We start from the raw sequence: 27,501 nt of genomic DNA, 5'->3' as shown, positions 1-27,501 counted from the left end.
GGAGCACTTTTTTCTTTTTCTTTTATATTTTTTTATTACCTTTTATAGGTAACTTCTCTCAAACACGTATAAAATATTGTTATAATAGCGTTGTTCAATTCTAATTGTACTCTAGCATATTTAATTTTACAGAATAATTGAACTATCTTTCAACTCTAGGGGTTGCCTAGGGGGTGGCACGTTTGCAAATGGGGTTCTTTCTCAAAGTAGGGGGATTTATCTAAGCGGAAGCACTTCTAAACCTGCACTTGTCTGAAGATTCTTCTCTGTCTCTTCACAGGTATGTTTGCAGCTGAATCCGCCCAGAATTGAATATTGAACGTGTTTAATTCCCCATAGTCTAAATTGCTGGTATGTTTGCAGCTGAATCCGCCCAGAATTGAATATTGAACGTGTTTAATTCCCCATAGTCTAAATTGCTGGTATGTTTGCAGCTGAATCACCCAGAATTGAATATTGAACGTGTTTAATTCCCCATAGTCTAAATTGCTGGTATGTTTGCAGCTGATGTAATGCCATCTTTCTAATTGCCTATAATGGAAAGTTTTTTTCTAATGCCTTTTGCTTAACAATCTGTAGACTATCCACATACCTTGCTTTTGTCTAGTTCCTCCCTTTGCTTTACCTCTACATTATGGCCCTTCCTTAAATTCATGGCCCATCCTTATCTCTATTAGCTGTCCACTTGTAAATCTGTTCTTAAGTGAGAATTCCTGCTCAGCATAGCTGGCCATTTTAATTACCTCCAGAATTAGTAAATTAGAAGAACACACCCCCCATCCTAACAGTATATATCTACCCATCTCCTTGGGAAAGTCACGTTTGCCTAGGGGTGGCACGTTTGCAATGTGGTTCTTTCTCAAAGTGGGGGGATTTATCTAAGTGGAAGCACTCTGAGCCTGCACTGAGTGAATGCACAAAGCGTAGGAAGAGAAATAAATTCCTGTATTAAATTGTATTGTAACTATAATGTCTTCCCTGATGTTGTAAATCGCTGCGTAAACTGTTGGCGCTATATAAATCCCTGTATAATAATAATAGAGATTTGGTAGACAGGTACCTTGTTCACACTCTCTGCTCTTCCTCCCCCTTCTAAAATGCAGTCCAACTCCTTCTGACAGCTGCATCTTCAATCCTTAAACTGTCTTTCATTCATCCCTCTTCTCCACTCCACACCTTGTATATATCACCCTCACTTCTGTCCTCCCCTTATTACTGCGCTCACCAACTCTGGCTAACTCTAAATTTACACGCCCAATACTCCAAACCAATGAGGAATGTTCCCTCATATAAATCACATTCCCACATTACCTCCCTCACCCTTCTGCTTCTCCTATCCTCTGGTGATGTATCACCAAACCCTGGGCCTCCTAACTGTGCTCAACACACCCATTACCCTACACCCTCTGGCTGCAGCCGCAATGCACACAATCTAGTTCCCATTACTCTTCTTCCCAAGACCAGACTCCCCTTTCTCTTGCGCCCTTTGGAATGCTCGTTCCGTCTGTAATAAACTAACCACCCTCTACAATCTCTTTATTGCTAAAATCATTTAATCTTCTCGCCGTTACCGAACCTGGCTTCACGAAATCCGACACTGCGTCTTCTGCTGCTCTATCTCACAGTGGTCTTCTTTGGACTCACTCCCACAGAGCCAGTGGATGCAAAGGAGGGGGTGTTGGAATTCATTTAGCCCCACATAGCACCTTTCAGGTACTTCACCCACCTCCCTCTCTGTCACTCTCCTCATTTGAGGCACATTGCGTTCGTCTCTTCTCCCCAGTTTCTCTAAGGATAGCTGTGATCTACGGGCCCCCTGGTCCAGTATCATCCTTTCAGGATGACTTCTCTGCCTGGCTACCTACTTTCTCTCTTTTGAAATCCCCACAACCATTCTTGGCGACTTCAACATCCCTACTAATGCTAGCACTCCTGCAACTTCAAAACTTCTCAGTCTAACCTCCTCCTTTGACCTGAAGCAATGGATACAGGCTCCTACTCACTCTGAAGGCAATACCCTTGACCTTGTCTTTTCCCCACCTATGCACTCCACGCAACCTCTCCAACTATGCTTACCCCCTCTCTGATCACTACCTTATTAACTCACTCTCTCCTGCTCCTCCACCTCCTCTCCACCCAAACGCCTAACGGTTTCTCGTAGAAACCTTCACCATATCAACCCTTCTCTTCTATACTCTGCGACTGACCACCTCTATGACAAAATCGCACCCCTGTCCTGCACTGACCTAGCCACTTCTGTCTACAACACTTCACTTCTAGAATCACTGGACAGACTGGCCCCCCTCACTACACGCAGAATAAGACAACGCCTCCTTCAACCCTGGCAAACAGATGATACCAGAAGTCTGAAAAAACACAGCTGTGCTCTTGAGCGCCAGTGGCGCAAGAGCAAGTCCAAGGAAGACTTCGTCCAGTATAAATCTGCCCTCCAAAAATACAATTCCAGCCTCCTCACTGCCAAGCAGACCTATTTCATCACCCTCATTAAAAAACTTATCATCCCGTCCCCGTCAACTCTTCTCTACCTTCAACTCTCTACTTCGTCCCCCACTGCTCCACCCACCAACTCACTCACTGCCCAGGAGATCGCCAATCACTTCAAACAGAAGATTGATACAATCCGCAAGGAGATCTCTACTGTTCAGATACCCTCCACACTTCCCACCTCATGCCCCTCGGTACAATCTTTACTTCCCTCTTTCAACCCCACCACTATAGACGAGGTCGCTAATTACTTGCCAACGTCCATCTTACCACCTGCGCTCTGGACTCTGTTCCCTCGCAAATGCTACGTTCACCCTCTGACTCTATTCTACACTCTCTAACCCACATCTTCAATCTCTCCCTCTCTTCTGGCATCTTCCCTAACTCTTTGAAACATGCACTAGTCAGCCCCATATTTAAAAAGCCCTCACTGGACCCATCCAATCTTGACAACCTACGTCCCATCTCCTTGCTCCCCTTTTTATCCAAACTCCTTGAACGTCTAGTCTACAACCGACTGAGCGTCCACCTTGCTGATAATAACCTTCTTGATGCCTTTCAGTCTGGATTTCGTCCTCAACATTCCACAGAAACTGCTCTCCTAAAACTTACAAACGATATACTAACGGCCAAAACTAAGGGACACTATTCTGTGCTCCTACTCCTGGACCTCTCTGCCGCCTTCGATACGGTTGACCACCCACTCCTCCTCAAAAAACTTCACACCTTTGGTCTCTGTGACTGTACTCTTCGCTGGTTCTCTACTTACTTATCCAACCGTACCTTTAGCGTTACTTACAATTCTACTTCCTCCTCTCCTCTTCCTTTCTCTGTTGGGGTCCCCCAAGGTTCTGTTCTTGGACCTCTCCTATTCTCAATCTACACCTCCTCCCTGGGTCAGCTGATAGCCTCCCACGGCTTCCAATACCATCTCTACGCTGACGACACTCAAATTTATTCTCTACTACCCCTCAACTCACTAGTTCATTTTCCTCACGTATCACTAATTTACTATCAGATATATCACTTTGGATGTCACACCACTTCCTCAAACTCAATCTATCTAAAACGGAACTTATCATTTCCCTCCCCCACGTGCCTCTTCCCCTGATCTCTCTGTCAAAATTAATGGCACAACTATCAGCCCATCTCCACATGCCAAGGTCCTAGGTGTAGTCCTGGACTCTGAACTGTCCTTTAAACCTCACGTTCAATCACTGTCCAAATCTTGCCGCCTCAACCTTCGCAACATCTCCAAAATACGCCCCTTTCTAACCAATGACACCACAAAGCTCTTAATTCACTCCCTGGTCATCTCTCGCCTTGATTACTGCAACTCCCTCCTCATTGGCTTACCTCTGTATACTCTAACCCCCCTTCAGTCCATCATGAATGCTGCTGCCAGACTGATCCACCTTACCAACCGCTCTGTCTCTGCTTCCTCTCTCTGTCAATCCCTCCATTGGCTTCCACTCACCCAAAGAATTAAATTCAAACTACTAACTACTACCTACAAAGCCATCCACAACTCTGCCCCCAGCTACATCACTGACCTAGTCTCTAAATACCAACCTAATCGTTCTCTTCACTCTTCTCAAGACCTCCTACTCTCTAGCTCTCTCATCACCTGCTCCCATGCTCGTCTCCGGGACTTCTCCAGAGCCTCTCCAAGCCTATGGAACTCCTTACCCCAATCTATCCGCATATCTCCTTCTCTATTAGCTTTTAGAGGATCCCTGAAAACCCTCCTCTTCAGAGAAGCCTATCCTACCCACACCTAACAACCGTATTTGCATTTGAGTCCATCTGATCATCCCCCACAGCATCTACCCTTTGTTCCACTTGACCCTCCCTTCTAGATTGTAAGCTCTAATGAGCAGGGCCCTCTGATCCCTCCTGTATTGAATTGTATTGTGACTGTACTGTCTTCCCTGATGTAAAGCGCTGCGCAAACTGTTGGCGCTATATAAATCCTGTATAATAATAATATAATAATAATAACTCCTCCCCTTCAGTGAGGAAAAACCTGACCTCAAACTGAATTTACTCCTACCAGGTTTCACTTAATAATAATGTCTTCCCTGAATATATTGACGCTTAACGTACAAGGTTTAAACTCTCCCCAGAAACGCACTAAAGCATTTAAATTATTTTCCAAATTATCAGCACATGTAGTTTGCCTACAAGAGACACACTTTACCTCACAATCTGCACCAAAATATTTTAGCTGCAAATATCCCCAAGTTTACACAGCCTTGGGTGATACTAAAAAGAGGGGAGTACTAATTACATTCCACCTCTCAACACCGCTTACCCCAAAAACAGAACTCAAAGACCCTGAAGGTAGATACCTGAACCTATCTGGATTACTAATGGATAGTGAGATTACGATCGTCTCTTATTATGCCCCTAACAAAGATCCTGTATCATTTCTTTCCCATCTTTTTTCAGTTATCGAAACACATAAAATAGGTACTCTTGAGGTGACTCAAACCAAGTATTATACCCATTCCTTGACAAATCCCAAACCCCACCTAATACACCTAAAAATTGTGCCCAACTCTTTAGATCCAATCCAGACATAAGAGGATTATAATTAGGTGGTTATCATCATAAGCTATGCATGTTTGCAGATGATGTCCTACTTTTCCTTACCTCACCTATAACATCAGTACCATCTCTTCTAGATATCCTCCTTAAATTTGAAGTAGTATTGGGCCTTAACCCTCCTAGCGGTATTTAGGGTTGCCACCTTTCCCTCAGAAAAATACTGGTCGTGGGTGTGGCTATGTGGGGGTGGAGCTAAAAAAGGGGAGGGGCCCGATTGCACAAAGGACAAGGGATCAGGGGTTTAAGAAATGGCATTGGGGATGGGAGGGGGGTAAAGAAATGGCATAGGGGAGGAGGGGAGGGGAGGGGTAAAGAAATGGCATTGGGGATGGGGGGGTAAAGAAATGGCTCCAAGTTTAGGCCGGGTTCACACTGGTTGCCTGTGGTTTGGCCACAGCATGGTTGTATCCATGGTTTTAGTGTGTTTTACCCTGCGGTTTTAGCCACAGTCCTATAGACATCTATTAGGCTGCTCCAGGGGGCCCCAACCATGGGCACCATTAGCGCACCTCTTGGTGGGCTCCTTGAGTTCCAAGGTTAGGCCAGGTTTACACACGTGTACCACAGTTTGGCCACAGCATGGTTGTATCCATGGTTTTAGTGTGTTTTACCTGCGGTTTAGCCACAATCCTATAGACATCTATTAGGTTTCTCAGGGGGCCCCTAATCATGGATGGCACTAGCACACATCTTGGTGGTTGCCTCAGTTCCAAGGCAACCATCGCCCGAAAAAAAATCATGTGATTTCTTGGCCTGGTTTGTAAACATTATTTGTAGTCACATGATTGTCTGGAAGCAGGTGAAGCATTTACAGAAATATGTACACAGAGAGCCAATATACACCTGCTGAAGACAAAGCATGCATACCAAACAATACTCTACATTGTTTAATAATCTGTGATGTACGCATTGACATGGTTATAGTTCATAAGCTTTAAAGAAGGGTGTCAATACCACTAAAGGAGGGTGTCAATGCTGGTTAAAAAAAGGTCAAATGTTCCTTCGGGCCATTTGTGAAGCCCAGTGACAGGGATTGTATTCTCAGTTCCTCCAAAGTAGATTGTAGATTTTGAAAGCACTTGGGTTTACTCATCAACATGTGGAATTATCACTGGGGTCTGAGGTGAGTAAAGTCCTGATACGCAGCTCACACAATAACTAGGATGTCTGCCTGATCTTACATGTATTTAGGGCCTGTACACAAAACTACACGGTGCAGACCGTGGGGGACTGTCATCCTTACCTGTTGCTAAGAAGCAGAGGCCGGCAGCTGCCATGTCAGAGGATGCATGTGATGATACTGGAAGGAAACAGAGAGGGGAGAACCCTCCCTGTACGGGAGCTGGAGGGGGTCAGGGGGAGGGGCGGGCGCCTCCTGTCATTGTATGCAGTCCTGATTATGAGCAGAGTGAGCAGGAGATGCAAATAGTACACAACACAGTCGACAGTGAATGAAAAATACCGGCCGTTGCATTGCCGGTATTTTTCATTCAAACTTACCGGCACAGCTCGGAATACGAATGAAAATACCGGCTGTGCCGGTAAAATACCGGCAGGGTGGCAACCTTAGCGGTATTCCCGAGTCTGACTCGGGGTGAGATTTTCATACCAAAAGCGGTAACCCCCGAGTCAGACTCAGGCTTGCCTCGCTGCAGCAGCAGACAAAGTTACTTACCTTGTCCCTGGATCCAGCGATGCAACCGCGCTGTGTGAGCGAGCGGGACTACGCTCGATTCACACAGTGTCCTCCTGTGCCACCGATCTCCGTTCCCTGCGACATTACGACGCACGGGAGTGGAGAACGGCGCCAAATTCAAAAACGTAAACAAACACATTACATACAGTATACTGTAATCTTATAGATTACAGTACTGTATGTAAAAAATACACACCCCCCTTGCCCCTAGTGGTCTGCCCAGTGCCCTACATGTACTTTTATATAATAAAAACGGTTCTTTCTCCCTGCAAACTGTAGATTGTCCATAGCAACCAAAAGTGTCCCTTTATGTCAAAAATGGTTTTAGAGCAGCTAGAAAACAGCGATAAAAAATTCAAATAAGTTGCAGAATTGTGCGATAGAGATTTGTGGGGAAATTCGTCATAAAAAAATAAACAGCGACAATTCTGCAACTGAGCAAATTTCAGTGATTTTGAGTTGATTTTGAGTTGATTACATTATTGAATAATTTTTATTATAATTATATTATTACTTGTTATAATTATTTATAATTATTTATTATATTATAATTTATAATTTTGTTTTTAAAAAAATGTCATACCCGGGATGCCTACTAGTCTCTTGTTTGGTCAGATTTAAGTGAGTTATTCCTAAAAATTACAGACCTACAATATAAAACGCCATATTTCCTTGCAAATAATGGTACCGCTTTCAGCATCTTTTTTCTGAAAGAATCATACCGCCAGGGAGGTTAATGTCCAATGTCCAAACAAATCCAAAGCCCTTAATGTATCCCTACCACTCGATATCCAAACCCAATTAATTAATTCCTGGACAACGACATATATTACATATCTAGGAATTTACCTTACGGGCGGATAATCCTACAGAGTAGACATGTGCGTTCCTGTTCGTAACAAATGGATTTTCGTAAGAATTTGTTAGTTTTTGTACATTCATATCAATTCGAACATCCGAAAAGCTGAAAGAACCAAAATACGGAATTACGAATAAGCAAAATAATGAACAACCGAAAATACGAACGTATGATTGGACAATCTTACTAAAATACGAAACACCGAAAAAGCAAAAGAACGAAAACGAACTATAACAAACGATTTGTTCGTATTTTCATTCGTATGTTCGTATTTTCATTTGTGTGTTTTGTAAATCCGTTTCTTTGTCTGTTCGTAAATTTGTGTACTTGTATCGTTCTTTCGAATGGGCACTGGGCAGTGTAGTTAGTGAGTGATTACTTAATATCTTAGCCAATCAGCGTATCTCTTTTGTGCTGAGTAACATTGTACAGTGTAAAGCCTCGTACACACGATCGGACTTCAACCAAACTTTTCCGTGGATTTTTGTCTGAAGGGAGTTGGTCAGACTTTTGAAACCCGAAAAAATTTGTCCGATAGAGCGTACACACGGTCGGATTTTTTGGAAAACGCTCATTTTGACGTTTGTTGGCAAAAAGTCAGACCGTGTGTACGGGGCTTAAGAGAAAGTATATCTTAATATGGATTAGCCGCGTGTTGCTATGTATTTACGAAAGTACAAAATTACAAATCCATTAAACGAAAATTATTATCTAACAAAATTAAGAATTTAGAATCAACGAAAATAAATTAGACAGAATTACGATTCATTCAGTATAAACGAAAATAAAACTGTTACGAAAATACGAACGGGTCCTAATAGGAAAACTTGTGTCTTCCGAAATACGAATCTTTACGAATCTACAGAACGAGACGAAACGGAACAAAAAATACGAACATTTTTGTTGTGTAGACGAAATGGAACAAAAAAATACGAACATTTTTGTTGTGCACATGTCTACTACAGAGCTTTATGCAGCAAACTATCCACCAATGCGAACACAACTTAATAAACTTTTCACAAAGTGTTCAAACTTACCTCTAGCTCGTATGGGCAGAATTGCAGCAATAAAAATGCTATACCTTTTTAGAGTTCTTCCCATCACAATACCATAACATTTCTTACGAATATTACAAAGGAAAACTTTACAATATGTATGGGGTAAGATGAACCCCAGATTACCTAAACCTACTTTATATTCCTAAACTCTACAAAATAAATAGTGTGAAAAAATAAGCAGCGCTAAAAATATTATAAAAATTGCCTGTTTTCATAGACATAGGGCCAGATCCACGTACATCGGCGCATATATAGGCCGGCGTAGCGCATCTCATTTCCGCTACGCCGGCTCAACTCAGAGAGGCAAGCACCGTATCCTCAGAGCATTTCCTTCCAACGTTGCACCGGCGCAACGTAAATTCATAGGCGTAAGCCGGCGTAATTCTAAGTAGGAAGGAAGTGGGCGTGTTCCATTTAAATGAACCGTGACCCCATGCAAATGAAGGGCCGAACGAACGGCACATGCGCTGTGGCGCTGATTATGTCCCGCGCCCCTCTGCGCATGCTCAGAACTAGGCCCGGCGTAATCCCTGAGATACGCCCAGGGCATAAATACGCCCAGACATGCGCCCATCGAGCGCAAAAGTATATCCGCTTGTTTCCCCCCCTTAAGTAAGGTACTTTTTGCTGGTTGTTTTTTTGAGCCATGTCTGCTCCAGCTTCTGAGAAGAGGAGGAAGCTTAACTTTTCTGACCAGGAGAAGGATGTGATAATCAGGGCCATGTCGAGGTATGATGTGTACCTCCATGGTGCAGAGAGTGGCAACACCACTAAGGCCAGGAAGACGGAGATCCTGACGCAGATTGCGGCAGATGTCAATGCCCTGGGATACGAGGTCAGGACCTCCAATGACATCCAAAAACAAATAAACGACCTGCGTCACCTGGTCCCAGCTAAGCTGGCCAAGATTAGGACTCATGCCAGGGGCACTGGAGGGGGACCAGCAACTACTCTCACGCTCACTACTGATGAGCAGGTGGTTGCCCAGTGTCTCCACAGGCATCAAGTGGAGGGCTTTGACTCCATTGAGGATGCCTTGAGGACAGGTAAGTGTGTTTTATCTCCTATCTGGTGTGTAGCATGTGTGGGGGTGGAAGGGAACATGTGACAAGTGTGTGGGTCCACCAACATGTGAATGTTTTGTGTCATCCTCAGATGTGCAGGATGGAGCGGGGCCATCTGATGCCGGTGGCCATTCCACACCATCCCCCGAACATCAGTCTGAGTCTGACCCCCTGGGAAGCCGTGGGTCATCGGTGGAGGGGAGTGGCCACACCTCTACTAAGGAGGTGGTTGAGGAGACGGTGACCAGTGATAATGAGGTTTGCCTGTACTTGGAGGAGTCTTCCCCTTTGGCTGGGCCCTCTCAGACCTCCACCTCCATCAGGGGAAGCCCCTCAGGGTCCTCCCCCAACAGGTCACCCCCTCAAGGGGCTCCCCTTCTAGACGGCCCCAATCCTCTCCTGGCCCTAGGAAGGCGACCAGGAAGACTAGGGGGGTGTCTGAGTTCCTCCCGGAACACCTCAAGAGGGAACAGGCCCGCCATCTGGGTGAGGTTGCTGTCCAGATGGAGCGAGTGGCAGACAGCATCGCCTCCTATGCCACCATTAATGAGAGTGTCCAGGATGTGAACGCCAACTTTGTTCACCTGCCTGGGGGATCTGCAGGCCACCACAGCAGGCCTAGTGGAAGAGGTCCACACCCTGGCAGAGGCCATGCGTGAAAATACTGCTGCCATCCAGGCAGAGGGGAGGCAGTCAAGGCTGCTGCAGGCCGAGACCAATGCGGTCCTCACCCTCATCGCCCTGGCATTGGAGGGCAGGCAGCCAGCCATGGAGAGACCAGGGGATCTCCCTCCTCCTCCTGATTCCCCCCCCCCATGATGCTCCCATGAGGAGCCGGGGCCGGGGCTGTGGCCATGGCACCAGGCGTGGGCCACGACAGCGCAGATGATTGCCTGTTTTTTTTTGGAATACTTAGGTTATGAGTTTTATTTATTTTTTGGTCAGTAGTGCAGGCTACAGTGTGACTGATGTGTGAATGTAGGGGTGACATTCCTGCCGGCAAAGGGGTGTCACCCTCGGTCGTTGGGGAGAAGTGATCCCCACGACCCGTGTGAATGTGGTATGAATGGACAGCGACATAATTGGAGCCTTGGCGTGGCGTTGCTGCTCCCAAGTCCTGCATGGTGGACTTGGGCTAATCCAATGTGAAGTGTATGTGGTGTGTGTGAGCTAGGGACCACAGTGGTGTGCATGCGTGCATTCTCCTTGTGCCATGATGAATGTGTGTGTTTAACGTGCAAAGATGCCTACTGTGAGGCATCTCCTGACTGCTCTTCCCTCAGCAGACGGGGTAGCCTCGGTCAGGGGGGGAATGTCTGGTTTCGGGGGTCAGGTCATCACGTATGTCAATCTCCAGGCCCTTTCTCATGGCAAAGTTGTGCAGCATGCAACATGCACCGATGATCTGGCACACAAAGTTTGGGGAATACAACAGGATCCCCCCGGACTTATCCAGGTATCAGAAACAGGACTTCAGGAGGCCAAAGGTGCGTTCCACCACTGCAAGCGTACGTATGTGTGCATCATTGTATCTTCTCTCTCCTGTGGTTTGGGGATCCCGGAATGGAGTCATGAGATGGGGCCCAAGTGCATATGCAGAGTCACCTGGAAGAGAAAAGACAGGAGGATGTTAGCCATGCATGTGCCCCTCGTGATGTGTGTATCATGGGGTCGGACAGTCATGCCTGACACCCATGTCACTTACCAACCAGCCAGCTGTTCCCATACACGTTCTGTTCAAATTCTGTTGGGATGTTGCTTTGACGGTATATGTAGCTGTCGTGGCTGGACCCTGAGTGTTTGGCACGGATGTTCCATATGAGGCATTGGGCATTGGCTATCACCTGTACGTTGGTGGAATGCCAATGCTTACGATTGCGGTATATGTACTCTGTGGCACGGGGGGGCCATAGTGCCACATGTGTGCAATCAATGGCCCCCACGGTGCGTGGGAATCTTGCAATACTGTAGAAATCACGCATTGCCTTCTGCCGCAGATGCTCCTGGGTGGGTCTGATGATGTGGTGGGACATGCGTCTGAGGATTGCAGGGACAACCTGGTGCACACATCTGCTAATGGAGGATTGTGCCATCCCAGCCACAACTCCACTTGTACGCTGGATCGAGCCACTGGCAAGGAAATGGAGTGTTGCCAGTACCTTGACCAGTAGCTCCACTGCTTGTGAGCGATCTGTCTTGCTGGTGATGTCATCTTGCAGGGTTGTGGCTATTTCCAGGATGGCATCAGGGCTGAATCTGAAGATGCGATACACCTCCGATTCCCCCATACCAAAGACGTTTAGGCGCGGTCAGTATATCCTCTCCCGTGCCCTCCTCCTACGCGCCTGTGAAGCCAGTAGTATAGCTATGAGCATGGATGCCCCTTGCATGTTGGCATACAGATTGTTGTCCTGCAAGTGTGGATGCTCAGCTCGTCCGTAACGGTGCTGCTGAAGCTGCTCTCCGGCTGACCTGTGCAAGTCTGCTGCTGACTTACCCCTGATTTATGAGGGGTAACTTTAGGCCGGACATACAACTTACGCGCGGCGTGCGTAGCCCGCGTCGGGTGCGCGTACGTTCGTGGATCGCCGTATCTCCCTCATTTGCATATTTGAATAGGAAATCAATGGGAGCGCCAGATGTGTCCAGCGTATATATGCGCCCATGCTGCGCCGGCGTAGAAAAGTTACGTCAGTCGGAAAAAGCGTATCTAGTTCTGTGGATACGGTGCATAGTTACGCCGGCGCATATATACACTTACGCCACGCATCTAGAGATACGCCGGCGTAAGTGCTTTGTGGATCTGGGCCCTACTGTATAATGTGAACTTTGGTGCTCGTTTTTAAAGACATTCATATGAGTGTAATGGTTGAAGTTTACACAGTGTTTATTAAAACTGGTTTTACGGTATTACACTATTTGTGTACTCTTTATTATTTACACGCGGAGAGATCCGGTATTTACACTGTTGGAATTTGGAGCATCTGGTAAACCTTTCTGTGAGTTTTTTCACGTTTTCTTGCCAAGCATGAGAGTGTAAAGCCTCGTACACATGATAGATTAACCAGAGGACAACGGTCTGAAGGACCGTTGTCTTAGGTTAACCGATGAAGCTGACTGATGGTCCGTCACGCCTACACACCATAGGTTAAATAACCGATCGTGTCAGAACGCGGTGACGTAAAACACAACGACGTGCTGAAAAAAATGAAGTTCAATGCTTCCAAGCATGCGTCGACTTGATTCTGAGAAAGCGTGTATTTTTAACCGATGGTTTTGCATACTAACGATCGGTTTTGACCTATCGGTTAGCAATCCATTGGTTAAATTTTAAAGCAAGTTGGCTTTTTTTTAACCGAAGGTTAAATAACCTATGGGGCCCACACACGATTGGTTTTGACCGATGAAAAGGGTCCATAAGACCGATATCCTCTGGTTAACCAATCGTGTGTACGAGGCTTTAGGCATACTGAGTTGGTGAGTGTTTTATCTGATGGGAGTGGAATCATTGGCACTCGGGTGTGGTGGATGATTAGAAGAAAACTACACACATCCAACCAATGAATTTAAATTGATGGACTTTATGCTTTATATATATTTTGTTTATATAATTTGCTCACAAGTGTCACAGGGTGATTTATATAATATATTAGCACTTTTTTCACATTTTAAGTCTGTGAAAACAGGCAATTTTTATAATATTTTTAGCGCTGCTTATTTTTTTTACACTATTTATTTTGTAGAGTTTAAAAAAAACATTCACATTTATCTTATTTAAAGTGGTTGCTTCACTGGTAAATTACATTTCTCTATAAGAACAGTGGTGGGAACTCAAGAGGGGCAGATTGTGTTTGGTTACCATTGTTTTTTTCACTACTTTATATTCTCCTAGAATCTTGGGAGGTCTGGGAGTACCGGATTTTGCCAAATATTACTATGCAGCCCATTTGTCATTATTACCCAAATATCATGCTATGGGTGGCATTGGAATCAGTTTATTGTGACCCTTTCTCTACAGCAAATCTTTTATGGCTCTCTCCTACTCTAAGAAAGATGGTGAAAAACCCCATAACCAAACATAGCCTGTCTAGTTGGGACTGATTGAAAACGCGATTTGGCCTGCAATCTCGCCACAATCCTCTACTTTCCTTTCTTCATAACCCATCATTCTATTCAGCCTTGTCCTCCCCAGCCTCCTTTTCAGCTTGGTCAAAGAGAGGTTTGACTTGTACACATCATTTTTATACATCCACATCTATTACTTAAATTTCAGCCTTGATATTCCTATTGCGGAAACCTTTAGGTATCTGCAAATTAAAAACTTTTTTACAAATAATCAACCATCAGACGCGACATAACCAAATCTTACTACCTTTGAACAAGCCTGTAAAACTGATCCTCATAGGTGCGGACTAATTTCTGATTTCAATAATCAATTACTTTTACACACCACTTCCTCTCCACTAACCTATACCAACAAATTGGAAAGAGACCTTCAATTACAACCAGACGACATAAATTGGACCCAAATCTGGCAAGCTACCAAATCAGCCTCACTGAATATAGTGGCTCTTGAAACAAACTGCAAAGTGCTCACTAAGTGGTACCTGGTTCCTGACAGAATTTAAAGACAATGGGACACTAACTTGAAAAACCAAAAGTGCAAATTTTAAAGGCTTATATGCATGGTATTATCATAAAAAGTGTTTGGGGACCTGGGTCCTGCCCCAGGGGACATGTACATGTATCAATGCAATTTTTTTTTTTTAAAACTGAAGTTTTTTCGGGAGCTGTGAATTTAATAATGCTTAAAGTGAAACAAAAAAAGTGCCATATAACATTTCGTACCTGGGGGTGTGTATAGTACGCCTGTAAAGTGACACATTTTTCCCGTGTTTAGAACAATCCCACAGCAAAATGTGACCCCCAAAGCACCTTGTCCCCATGTTGATGGGGACAAGGGCCTCACCCCCACAACCCTTGCCCAGTGGTTGTAGGGGTCTGCGGGTGGGGGACTTATCTGAATCTGGAAGCCCCCTTTAACAAGGGGACCCTCAGATCCTGCCCCCCCCCATGTGAATTGGTAACGGGGTACATTGTACCCCTACCATTTCACCCAAAAAAGACAAGTCTTTTATTAAAAAAAAAAAATCCAGCGATGTAAAACCATTTCTACATACTACAGGCATACTATACACACCCCCCAGGTACGAAATTTAAAGGAATATTTTACTTTTATTGTTTTACTTTAAGCATTATTAAAATCACTGCTCCTGAAAAAACGTTAGTTTAAAAAAAAAATTGCATTGATACATGTCCCCTCGGGCAGGACCTATAGGTCCCAAAACTTTAAAATGAGCACTTTTGATTTCTCTCATAGACTTTTAAAGGGTGTTCCGTGGCTTTCGAATTTTCAGCGAACACCGCAAATTGTTCACTATTCACCCGATGTTCGCGTCAAACTTACGCTCGACGCGAACATCGGGCTCATCCCTACTGTATATATGTCAACAGAGTAAGCATGGAGTATGTGATATAATAAAAGGATGTATACATTTGAACCAAACTGGCTCAATAAAATGGACTAGGAAAATCGGGGTCATTGAGCAGAGTGAAAAGTGTGTAATAATGTAAATAAACAAACACTATAGGTAAAATAAAGATGTGAAAGGATTTATAGCACGCCATACTGGGAGTCTGTGCGCCAATGTAAAAAAAATACCTGATTGCCATCAATCAATGAAGGATGTAAACTCACTTGGAGCTAGTGGAGCTAGAACATGTGAATGAGATGGAAGTAGCAGAGAAATCCCAGCCATGACTGACCCCTAATTTATAACTTCAGAAGGGCCCAGCAAGCTCCGCCCCCAGCGCCATGTGTGAGTGACAGGGCACATAAATGTGAAGTACACTTGTCGCCAAATGGAAAATTTTGCTCCCAAGGGCCTATACGCAGCTTGAAAAGTAAATAAATACTTGTTGGTAAAATATATATTACTTTATTATATTATAAAAAATTAGATTTGTCTTACAACATATCATAACAATGTCGTAATAATATTGTCACCAAATTGGGGCGTGCAAGCGTGAACATCACTAGTCAGCAGGGCCGGACTTACCATTGGGCTTGACTGGGCTCAAGCCCATGGGCCCCGGCCAATAGGGGGCCCCGGGAGGAGGAAGCAGGAAGAGCCATGCAGCATGGGAGGAGGGTGCAGGAAGAGCCATGCAGTTGTGGATGAAGAAGTAAGTCCGTCCAGCGGTATGTAGAATGGGGGTGAGAGGGGAAATTTTTAACACGTGTCATGTGATATGTATGTCAAAAGTCTCCTTCTTCCCAGGCGCTTTGTTCCCAATATTCAAGACTCAGATTTTCATCCAAAGTACGAGGTTTATTCTCCAAAACAGGACAAGCAAACAGTCAATGCTTACATAATGACAGCTGATAACACATGGCAAGATGGTAATTTCAGAAGGTTACAGATGGAGGAAATAGATGTAATGATGGTATGATGGTACGTCTTTCTGCTCGGCTTCCATAGAGTAAGCTTCCTGCTGGGTGGGGCTTCATACCCCCATCTTCCTGTAGGGTCGGTGACCCCAAGGTCCTCTAGCTAGCTACCCAAACCAGATGTATACGTATACTGTTTTAAAAGCCAAGCTAAGCATAATTTACATTTAGACTAGCTCTAAAGAAGGTGACAAGCTTCTGTCACAAATTTAACACCCACTTGTGTATATTTAAGTAACATATCTCCACCCACTGTCTTGACGTAGAACTTCAAGAATAGATGTAGTGACCTGTAACTGACCTTGTCTGTCCTCAAAACTACCATGTTTAAACATTGATTCAGAAACGTTTATCACATAAAAATATTAATAAATTTAAAATCTAACACAGTAGCATTCCACCCGCTCAACAACTACAATCACCACCCCCCGCTCAGCTACTGCGATCGTAAAAACCCCCCCGCCCAACAACTCTGACCGCCTCCCCCCCCGCTCAACAACTGTGATCGGTTGTCGGACAGCGGCACCCCCACGCTCAACAACTTTGATCGTCCCCCCGCTCAGCAACTTCGATCCCCTCTGCTTCTCGGCTCCAGGGGGCCCCTTCAATCAACACTTAAACCCAGGGGCCCCACCATCCTAAGTCCTGCCCTGCTAGTAACTCATGCTGACCAAACACACATCAATAAGCTGACGCCGCAAATGCAGACATCTCTCGGTGGGTGTGGTTACATGGGGCCGATTTGTGGGTGGACCCGCCCGATTGGGACGAGGAGGGGACAGTAGGAGTTAGGAAACCTTCCTTGCGCACATCGCAGCTGCAAAGCCGGAGGATGACTGACGGCACCAACAGGGAGCAGAACCAGGAACCTGAATCAGCCTATGGAAAAAGTTGCCACTAAATGTTAAACAGAGCATCTGAAAAGGCTGATAGATGTTGTGAGTGATGTGGCTAATGGTGGCATCAGACCAAGGTTGGGCTAAATGGGTGTCTTCCACCTGGGTTCAATGAGAAAAAAAAGAAAATGGTCTGGTGTCACCCGAAAAACCTCTCCACCCCAATATATACAACAAAAACACAGAAAGTCACCTCAGGACTTTGAATGAGGTGAATATGCAGTAGTTTGCCAGTCACAGGTCACAAGTAAATGCAGTATCAAAGTTTATTAAAAATTGTCATGCATACATGAACAACACGAAAAATTGCCAAGTCGATCAGCTGATATATACAATGTGGAACAGTATCAAAATACATGTAGCAGTATAAAATGTACATAACAATATACACAGGCATAGAATTTGACCCTACGCATTTTGCAAGACCATGCTTGCTTCATCACGGAAAATGCGTGTGTGTTATGCCGCGTACACATGACCGATTTTCGGGTTCTAAAAAATTTTGTTTTTAAGGGTCTAGAAAAAACAATTTTCTTTTCAACTTGATCATTAAAACGGCCTTGCCTACACACGATCGTGGAAAAAAAAATGCTCTAGCAAAGCGTGGTGACGTACAACACATACGACGGAACTATAAAGGGGAAGATCCATTCAGATGGCGCCACCCTTGGGACTGCTTTAGCTGATTTTGTGTTAGTAAAAGACGATTCACGCTTTTCTGTCTGTTACAGCGTGATGAATGTGCTTACTCCATTACAAACGTTAGTTTTACCAGAACGAGCGCTCCCGTCTCATAACTTGCTTCTGAGCATGTACGTTTTTTTCACATCGTTAAAGCCCACACACGACCATTTTTTACCACCTTAAAAACGACAACGTTAAAAACGTCGTTAAAAAATAGAGCATGTTCGAAAAAAAATTTGGCCATTTTTTAGATCGTGAATCGTTTTTAATGACATTAAAAAAAAAAAAAAAAAAACATTTTTTACAACCCGAAAAAAAGTCGTGTGTACGCGGCATTACATCTGTAAAAAATATGAGAGAACAATTAGGTGTAGCAAGGTCCCGGGCCCTCAGAGGCCTAATGGGGACCTCCAGAGTTAGGGACAGCCGACATCCTTCTGTGTAGAGTGTGTTAATACATAAAATGTATTATATCCGCGCTATGGAAAAATATATATGTTGACTGCTGTCTCCCTTATAAGCCCCTGTTCCCAGGGCTGGTAAAATGAAAACTGAAGATTCTAGGGTGTGTGGCGCTGCCTGTCACTATATATTATGGTCACAGTGAGGTTATATTTAAAAAAACAAATGAAGCGTTACATCTAGTGTATGTGTCATCAACTATCACCGTTTAAGTGTAAATCGATTCGTGTTCAGATTGTGTCCAACTAGAATGTTGGTTTTGGTGCAATAAGTGTGCTCAATTTAGGACTCGCTAAATGGGGTCCGTTTCAGGAATGGAAATGAATCCTATGTAGTGAGTGATAAAGTTACTGCTTGTTTCAGCCAACAGCTTGATATATAAACAATATTCTATATGAAAGTGAAGACCCATATATAAAGAAATCAATCAAATAAAAATTGCAAAAAATGTGTGAACCACTGTGCAATTTGTGTATTAAACCCTTAGTGCATGGGTGAAACAAATATTCCTTGTTATAGAAAAATAATCACTTAGTCCCCTGTCATACAAAATGTTTTGCCACTGTTAGCCAGTAAAAAAACTTTTTGTATGAAAATGACAGGTATAGTCCATAATATATGTGAAGGCTGTTCCTCAATAGTCTTCAAGAAACCAAACACTGTTAAATAAAATGACTGTAGTGGGTATCTCCGGCAGCTGATGTGCACTTATTACAAATAGGGTGACTTCTGTGCTCCCCCTTTTGTCTCCCCACTCACTAGATGCAGGCACCCCTGCAGGGCTAATAAGCGAAAGGTGAGTGTCTTTTGCTCTGGCTGCTGCAGTTCCGTTCGTTTACTGAGTATTCTGAGTCCCCGACATGCAGGTTCAGTGGATCCACCTGCCGGTGTCTGCGTGCTGCTTCCTTGTATCAGATATCTTCACAAACCAAGAAATGAACTGCCATAGTGTTACTCCGATATTAGATTTATTAAAAAAGTTTAAGAAGCAATCCAATCGCATAAAGTAGGCACTAACAAGTGAAGTCCACAAGTGAACTCCACCAAAAAAGTGAGTGCTTTGTTGATGGGGACAAGGGTCTCCTCCCGACATCCCTTGCCCGGTGGTTGTCGGGGTCTGTGGGCGATGTGGCTTATCAGAATCTGGGAGCCCCCTTTATCAAGTGGGCCCCCAGATCCCGGCTCCCGACCGTGAATGAGTATTGTACCCCACCCATTCACCTAAAAAGTGTCAAAAATAAAACGCAGTCATTTATTAAGCATCATCGGCGTCTCTTCTGACTTCTTCTCCCCTCGCCAACTCTTCTGTCTCCTCCGCTGATGTCTTCTCCCCTCTCCGATTCTTCTCCGGTTCTTCTCCATCTGTCCGCTGTCTTCTGCCGGGTCTCCTCTGCTGTCTTCTGCTCTTTTGCTCGCTATTTAACCCGGTCTTCTCCGTCTGTTCTTCTTCCGATGTTGACTCAATGCTCTCTCCTGCTCTAATGCTGGGTGCTTGGTGTGCCACTACTTATATTGGCATGAAGCGGGGGCACCGGCGCCCCGACCGTTATGACATCAACGTCCCATCATGCCCCGGGTGGTGACGTCATAAGGGACGGGGCCTCTGGATGACGTCACATGGTAACCCCACCCCATTCCAATATAAGTAATGGCACACCGCGCACCCAGCATTAGAGCAGGAGAGAGCGTTGAGTCAACATCGGAAGAACAAAGGGAGACGACAGCGGAGAAGACCGGGTAAAAGAGTAAGCAAATGAGCTGAAGACAGTGGAGGAGACCTGGCAGAAGACAGCGGACAGAGGGAGAAGAACTGGAGAGAGAGCCGGAGAGGGGAGAAGAACCAGAGATGAGAGAAGACATCAGCGGAGGAGACAGAAGAGCCAGAGAGGGAAGAAGAAGTCAGAAGAGACGCCGGAGCTGCATAATAAATTACTTTAAAAACCTGTGTACTGTGTTTTATTTTTGACACTTTTTTTTAGGTAAATGGGTAGGGGTACAATGTACCCCATACTTATTCACATAGGGTGAGGGGCCGGGATCTGTGGGCCCCTTGTTAAAGGGGCTCCCAGATCCTGATAAACCCCCCCGTCTGCAGACCCTGACAACCACCAGGAAGAGGCCCTTGTCCTCATCAACATGGAGACAAGGTGCTTTGGGGTGGGGCGCAGGGCCCCCGCCCAAAGCACCCACTGCCCATGTTGATTGCATTCGGCCTGGTACGGTTCGGGGGGCGCTCACTTGTCCCCCCTCTTTCCTGACCTGCCAGGCTGTGTGCCCAGAAAAGGGTCTGGTTTGGATTATGGGAGACCCCTATGCCCTTTTTTCAGCGTGGGGGTTCCCCTTAAAATCCATACCAGACCAAAGGGCCTAGTATGCTCTTGGAGGGGGAACCCATGCCGCTTAAAAAAAAACAATTTAACTTGGCGTGGAGTTCCCCCTAAAGATTAATACCAAACACAGTGCCTGGTATTGTCGGGGATCAAAGACGGATCTCTGTTCAGTGAAGTCGGATGCATGTCAGACTTCAAGTCGCAGGGCAAAGTCGGATCCAAAGTCGACCGACCAGCTTGCAGACAACCAATTAAACTTGTCTAACAGTATGCGTTAAAAGCAGGGGAACCCCCACGCTGAAAAAACGGCATGGGGGTCCCCCAATATTCAAACCAGACCCTTATCTGAGCACACAGCCCAGCAGGTCAGGAAAGAGGGGGGGGCGAGTGTGCGCCCCCGCCCGAACCGTACCAGGCCGCATGCCCTCAACATGGAGGGTTTAGTCTGCACACATTTGAAAGGCATGTGTTAGTCACAGAGCTACGCCAAAGTCCCACATACTGTTAGGTATAATTGGTTGTCTGCAAGCTGGTCGTCACATAATCTTATTTTTTCCCTTGGATTTATCCTTGGCCCTGTTTATATCTTATGTAGCCTTCCAAAGCTGCTTACTGCAATGGCCAGTTATAGATGGGGCAGTGGCGTCTTTTTTGTATCACTTTCATGTTTTTTGATCAGGCAACGCACTGACACCTTTGCAGCCATTGAGCTATATGCTGGGTGCTCAGTGTGCTCCTGTACCTTTAAGAAGGGGTGGGCTCCCCTTCAGTCCACCTGCCCTTACCTATCCATCAGAATGCATGTGCTTCCACTGTGGAGACACTTATAAGTTAGTGTTAGGTACCACAGATATCAGGGTGCCTTGGTGAGGCTCTATGGCTTACACATGCATTTGCAAATGCATGCAGACTAAATCCCTGCTTTTAACACATACTGTTAGACAGGTTTAATTGGTTATCTGCAAGCTGGTCGGTAAGTAGGCTTTTTTTCCCTTGGATTTATCCTTGGCCCTGTTTATATCTTATGTAGCCTTCCAATGCTGCTTACTGCAATGGCCAGTTATAGATGGGGCAGTGGCGTTTTTTTTGTATCATTATACATATACTGTAGCAGTATAAGATGTACATAGCAAAATACACAGGCATAGAAAGTGACCCTACGCATTTCCCAAGCCCATGCTTGCTTCATCAGGGGTAGATGCGTGTGTGTTTCATCTGTAAAAAATATGAGAGACCAAATTGGTATCTACACAATGATGGTATTATGACAAATGGTCAAATAGGTCTGGAGCACAGAGCCCCCAATGCTTACCAACGGCTAGGTCAGATTCCCAGATGCTGAATTCCTAGAGGCGGCAGCAGTAAGCATACTTTGGACGTTGGAACATCTTTTGTGAGTCACACACTTCACTCATCATAATAGATATTCCCTTCACTTTTCTTTTATTGTCCCCCAGATTCCAAGATCATATTAACACTGAACCAGTTAGGTTAATGTATACACACATTTACATTGTATTATATATTGCTTTACATTTATGCTGCTATGTCAGTAGCATTGAGCCAGTTTTGCTCATATGCATACATCCTTTCGTTATATCATGATAACAACCCCAAACACACCTCCAAGACGACCACTGCCTTGCTAAAGAAGCTGAGGGTAAAGGTGATGGACTGGCCAAGCATGTCTCCAGACCTAAACCCTATTGAGCATATGCGGGGGAACCCTCAAATGGAGGGTAGAGGAGTGCAAGGTCTCGAACATCCACCAGCTCTGTGATGTCGTCATGGAGAAGTAGATGAGGACTACAGTGGCAACCTGTGAAGCTCTGGTGAACTATAGGGGGTGGCAGTGGCAGCCATAGATAGATTCATGCAATGCATGAATCTATCTATTGGTGATAGAGGGGTGGCAGGAGAGGGGGCAACCTGTATAAATTAAAACACATTTCTTTTTTATATTTCCACACATTAAGTGTATTGGATTCCATTTTATGTATGTACTATAGTAATGATTAATTCTTATTGTATAATTAATGATCTTATTGACACCACTTCTCTATTTTTTTCCAGATGCCTTGGAAGAAGGTGTTTTTTGTGGCACTCCTGTTTTTTCCTTGTTTGGGTATGTTTTGGTACTTCATCACAAACTATCAGACTGACATGTGCTTTTTTTGCTTCCATATATCAGAAAAACGTTTTTCAATTAAAACTGACTATAAAAGGAAACACTTCATGACGGTGCCTGAATCAAACTGCAATCAAAACCCTCCATTTCTGGTGCTCCTGGTGACTACAACATACGGCCAGATAGAGGCGCGAATGGCAATCCGCAAAACGTGGGGGAAAGAGCAACTCATCCAGGGAAAGCGAGTGGTGACCTTCTTTCTTCTTGGCACAAGCCCCAGTAAACTCGACAGTTTATCCGAAGAGTTGAACACCTACAAAGACATCATTCAAAAAGATTTTGTAGACACGTATTACAACTTGACCATAAAAACTTTAATGGGTTTAGACTGGATTGTGAATCATTGCCCTCAGACCCACTACGTCATGAAAACAGATACAGACATGTTTGTCAATACGTATTACCTTGTTAAACTTCTCCTGCATAAAAATATGACTTCAAATCTTTTCACAGGGGAACTATTGCCAGACAACGGCCCTGTACGTAATATCTTTCACAAGTGGTACATAAGTAAAAAGGAATATGATGGTGAGAAATTCCCCCCCTTTTGTGCAGGTCCAGGCTACGTGCTCTCCGTAGATGTTGCCCAAAGGATTTTAAACATCTCATCCTCTATACCATTTTTTAAACTTGAGGATGTGTACATAGGAATGTGTCTGGAGAAGTTAAAGATCTCATTTCAGGAGTTACACACTAAGCCTATATTTTTTTCTACTAAGCCATCATTCTCTGTGTGCGCTTATCGGAACCTTGTGACATCTCATCAAATCAAGCCACAGGAAATAGTCCTTTACTGGGAGGCCTTACACAATGCACAAGATGAACAATGCTGAGGAACCTACAAAGATGTTTACAGCTATTCCATACTTGAAATGTTTTCCCGGGAAACTGAGAAATCTTTCTATTGAAATTTACAGATTGACAGCCAACTCATTCACTTTGACCTTAAAATCAAGGGTAGTGTGAAACCTTGAGCCTTGATAAAATAAGCTGTCCATTGACAGACTTATTGTTTTGATAGATAATACAATAGATTCTTGATCTGTTTTGTGAATGTCTATGACAATGCCTCCCCTAAAAGCCAGTCCTAGTCAACCTAGCTGGTTTTAGGTAGGAGTTTAGACCTCACACAGTCCTCTTATTTTTAGTGGACATTGGTTGTAATTGACAAGTAGGAGTTCACTATAGGAATACAGCGGATATTTATACTGCCAAGGGAACATTTAAAGCCATTTAGAGTTGCTTATGTTAGAAAAAAGACTTTACTTGACTTTTTAGAGTCATATTTTTGCACTTTCCGTTGTTCCAGCCTGTCCATCCTTTACAGTAACAAAGCTGGTGGTGGATGGGAATATCCTGTATCTTGCAAGTATGTTTTTTGCCACCTATAGACTACAATTCCCAAATTCCTTGCACCTTATGCAGATTGGGTGCATGCTATAGACTGTTACCAGCCATGGCACCTGAGAGCTAAAATGACTTAGCAGCCCATGGAGTCCAGCACTGTCTTCTCAGGGCTTCAGATTCTCCACACTGCCATGTTGGCATTGGGAGCTGGCTGTGATTTCCTATCGACTTGGCATTCTTGTGCATCAGTGTGTTTGGTTGCCATGAACTTGATCTTGTGGCATCCTGAGGTGTGTGACATTATCCCAGGAGATTAAAGAGGTGTAGGGTTTGCTCCAAAGCAAGGAATAAGGAAGTGAACGCAGTTACCATTAAGAAAGGTAATTGCTCCTGCCCCATTAAAAAATGCAGTTTAGTTACAGGCTGGCGTATTGGGAATATGGGAATACATTTAAAGGAGTTGTAAAGTAAAAAAAAATTTCACCTTAATGCAATCTATGCATTAAGGTGAAAAAACATCTGATGCTGCCGGCCCTCCCCTCCCCGAGCCCCCGTTATACTTACCTGACCCCTTTGAAAGTCCTGCGCGCGGTCCCGAGATCCTCTCTGCCGCTCAGCCTGGCCGCTGATTGGCTAGAGTGGATGGATTGAGAGCAGCGCAGCCATTGGCTGGTGCTGCTGTCAATCACATCCAGTGACGCGGCACGCCGAGGGGCGGGGCCGAGTGATACAGTGAGCGGCTATGGCCGCTCGCTGTATCATGGGAGCACGCCCGCAATTACTCACCACCATGCAAGCTCTCACGCATGACTGTGGTCAGTACTTGCGGGGAGGACCAGAGACAGCTGCCGAGGGACCCCTGAAGACGTGGAACGGGGCCACTCTGTGCAAAAGGAACTGCACAGTGGAGGTAAGTATAACATGTTTGTTATTTTAAAGGAAACATTTTTTTTTCGTTTACTAACCCTTTAAGTTTCAGGTATAGGTTGACTTTAACAGAGTGTAGGGAACCCGGGTAGACTGCACAAAGACAAAAGGTCCAACCAGGGAAACTCCATGGAGGGCAGAGGTATTTCCGTTTGCTGGTACATGAAGGCTAGGTTCACACTGATACGGTGCAATTTCTCAATGAGTTTTGCAGTGCGATTTGAAGGATCACAGGCAGTATAACTTCATCCACGTACATCTGCAATTCCAATGTGTTTTGCAATGCCATTGGATGCCAATTGGATGCAGCTGCGATTCTCTGTCTCTCTCTCTCTCTCTCTCTCTCTCTCTCTAAAAATTACTTAAGAAATACAGCATAGAGTCCTAGATTTGAATAATGTGTTTTCCAACCAGTTTCCATTCAACTAGTTGGGGCTTTAAATCCCACCAAACACACACAGGTCCCTATTTATGATTGCATAACATTCAGACCGCATATATGGGAATGGCCTCCATGTGATTTCTCTTGTCATGCGATCCAATGCATTTTGGAATGCATCCAAAATCGCATCAGTGTAAATCAGGGCTTAAAAGTCTTTTTCACACTAAAATACTTTTTGGAACTACTGTGAATTCTAGAGCATGTATAAAAAATGTCTGGAGAGTTTGGTGGCTTTGGCGGCTTTGGCCAAAGCAGATACAGAAAAATTTATTTTTTTATTAGTCTTTTTGAAATATTTCATAGGGTTTTTCAGACAGCAGAGAAATTCATACGCATGTACTGTGCCTTTCTGACCATTTGCCCAAATGAAATGATGACAAAAAAGGAGGTGTCTGTTCGATGAGGAAAACAAAACCCAGGTAATGATTGGACCGGTACAGAGAGGATGGACACATACAGTAAATTAATAAAAAGTTTACATATAGATTACAAATTGTAAAACGTCACAGAATAAAATATTAAAAAAATGGTCCCTTGATGGACCCTTGTGAACCACATGTATGCTATTCAACTATTGTTATTTTGCCCAAAAATATTTTTCTAAGGCAGTAAAATCAATGGGCCAAATCCTCAAAAAAACTGCCTAACTTAACTTTCAGCAGTTAAGTTACACAGGCGTAAAATTTCTACCTAAGTGCCCGATCCACAAAGCACTTACCTAGAAATTACACGCCGTGTAACTTAAGTGCCTCCGTCGCAAGGCGGTCGTCTGATCGAGGGGGCGATTCCTATTTAAATGAGGCGCGCTCCCGCGCTGGACGTTCGGCGCATGCGTGTGACGTCATTTTTCCCGACGTGCATCGCGCGAACGTACTTTACGCCGGGCTTTGTGGATCGCGACGGGACAATAAAGTTGCGTCGGGTAAAAAAAAAGTTACGCGCCGGGAAAAAAATTCGAAATTTAAAAAAAATCGCGGCGATCGAAAAAAAGGTTTGTTTTTACAAGGTCTAAACAGTTTAGGCCTTGTAAAAGCATCCCTAATGTTACGCATGCAAAACGTAACTTACGCAGAAAACACAAAGCTAAAAAGCTTTGTGTATCTGCCTAAGTACTCATTTGCATACGCAAAGCGGCATTTCGACTCGAAATGCCCCCAGCGGCGGATGCGGTACTGCATCCTAAGATCCGACAGTGTAAGTCTATTACAGATGTCGGATCTTCTGCCTATCTTTGGAAAAATCCTTCTGAGGATCGTTTCCAAAGATAGGCACAGGGATACGCAGGCTGAACAGCAGTTCCGCCTGCGTATCTCCTTTGAAGATTTGGCCCAATGTATATGTAAAAAGTTCTAAGCAAGGGTGCGCAACTTACACATTGATTTTTTTATATGTATGAATCCTCACTGAGTATATCAATATGCTATTGAGCAGGGATGTCTAGTTATGTTTTTAGATGGGGTTGACCTTGGAGGATCCCCCTTAACTTGGTCATTTTCTTTGGACAGACCTATCCCTCTACACTGCCTTTTGGAGGCACTACAAGAGATTTGAGGTAAGTAGATTGATTTTGGGACTTGGCTTATTTCAGTTGGCTGCTTGTGGTTCTTAAATTGGCCTCTTTTTAATATTTTTGTTTCATCTAGTTCTTAGATTAGTTGTTCTTCACCTTATTGAATGAGGATTATCATGTTACCCAAGAACTGCCTCCTATGGTGTCGGTGTCCACTTATAGTCCACTGCCATTGGCTGTTAGCCAGAAAGCAATGTGTAAATTGTGCAAGTTTGCCTAGAACTTTTTGCATATACATTAGAACTTTGGATTGTGAGCATAATTTGTTCCAGAAACATGCTTGTAATCCAAAGCACTCATACAGTATATCAAAGCAAATTTTCCCATAAGAAATAATGAAAACTCAGATGAT

At 44.4% G+C, this 27,501-nt stretch overlaps 2 protein-coding genes across 2 annotated transcripts in view; both read left to right on the top strand.

Annotated features, from left to right (window-relative positions):
- LOC120927962 (beta-1,3-galactosyltransferase 5-like) overlaps window positions 1-27,501 on the top strand; it is a 156,245-nt gene that overhangs the window by 41,444 nt on the left and 87,300 nt on the right. The window lies entirely within an intron of this gene.
- Window positions 22,620-24,114, top strand: LOC120927963 (beta-1,3-galactosyltransferase 5-like). The gene has a single exon (XM_040338991.1). It carries the CDS (start codon window positions 22,749-22,751, stop codon window positions 23,694-23,696), a length of 948 nt encoding a protein of 315 aa, XP_040194925.1. The 5' UTR covers window positions 22,620-22,748; the 3' UTR covers window positions 23,697-24,114.

This window comes from Rana temporaria, chromosome 2 (assembly GCF_905171775.1).
Source record: "Rana temporaria chromosome 2, aRanTem1.1, whole genome shotgun sequence".
Classification (NCBI taxonomy): domain Eukaryota; kingdom Metazoa; phylum Chordata; class Amphibia; order Anura; family Ranidae; genus Rana; species Rana temporaria.
The sequence above is the reverse complement of the archived record's forward strand: the minus strand, read 5'-3'. Positions and strand labels throughout refer to the sequence as shown.

Coding starts and splice junctions, on each gene's coding strand:
- LOC120927963 (XM_040338991.1), top strand. CDS start 22,749: ATGCCTTGGAAGAAGGTGTTTTTTGTGGCACTCCTGTTTTTTCCTTGT.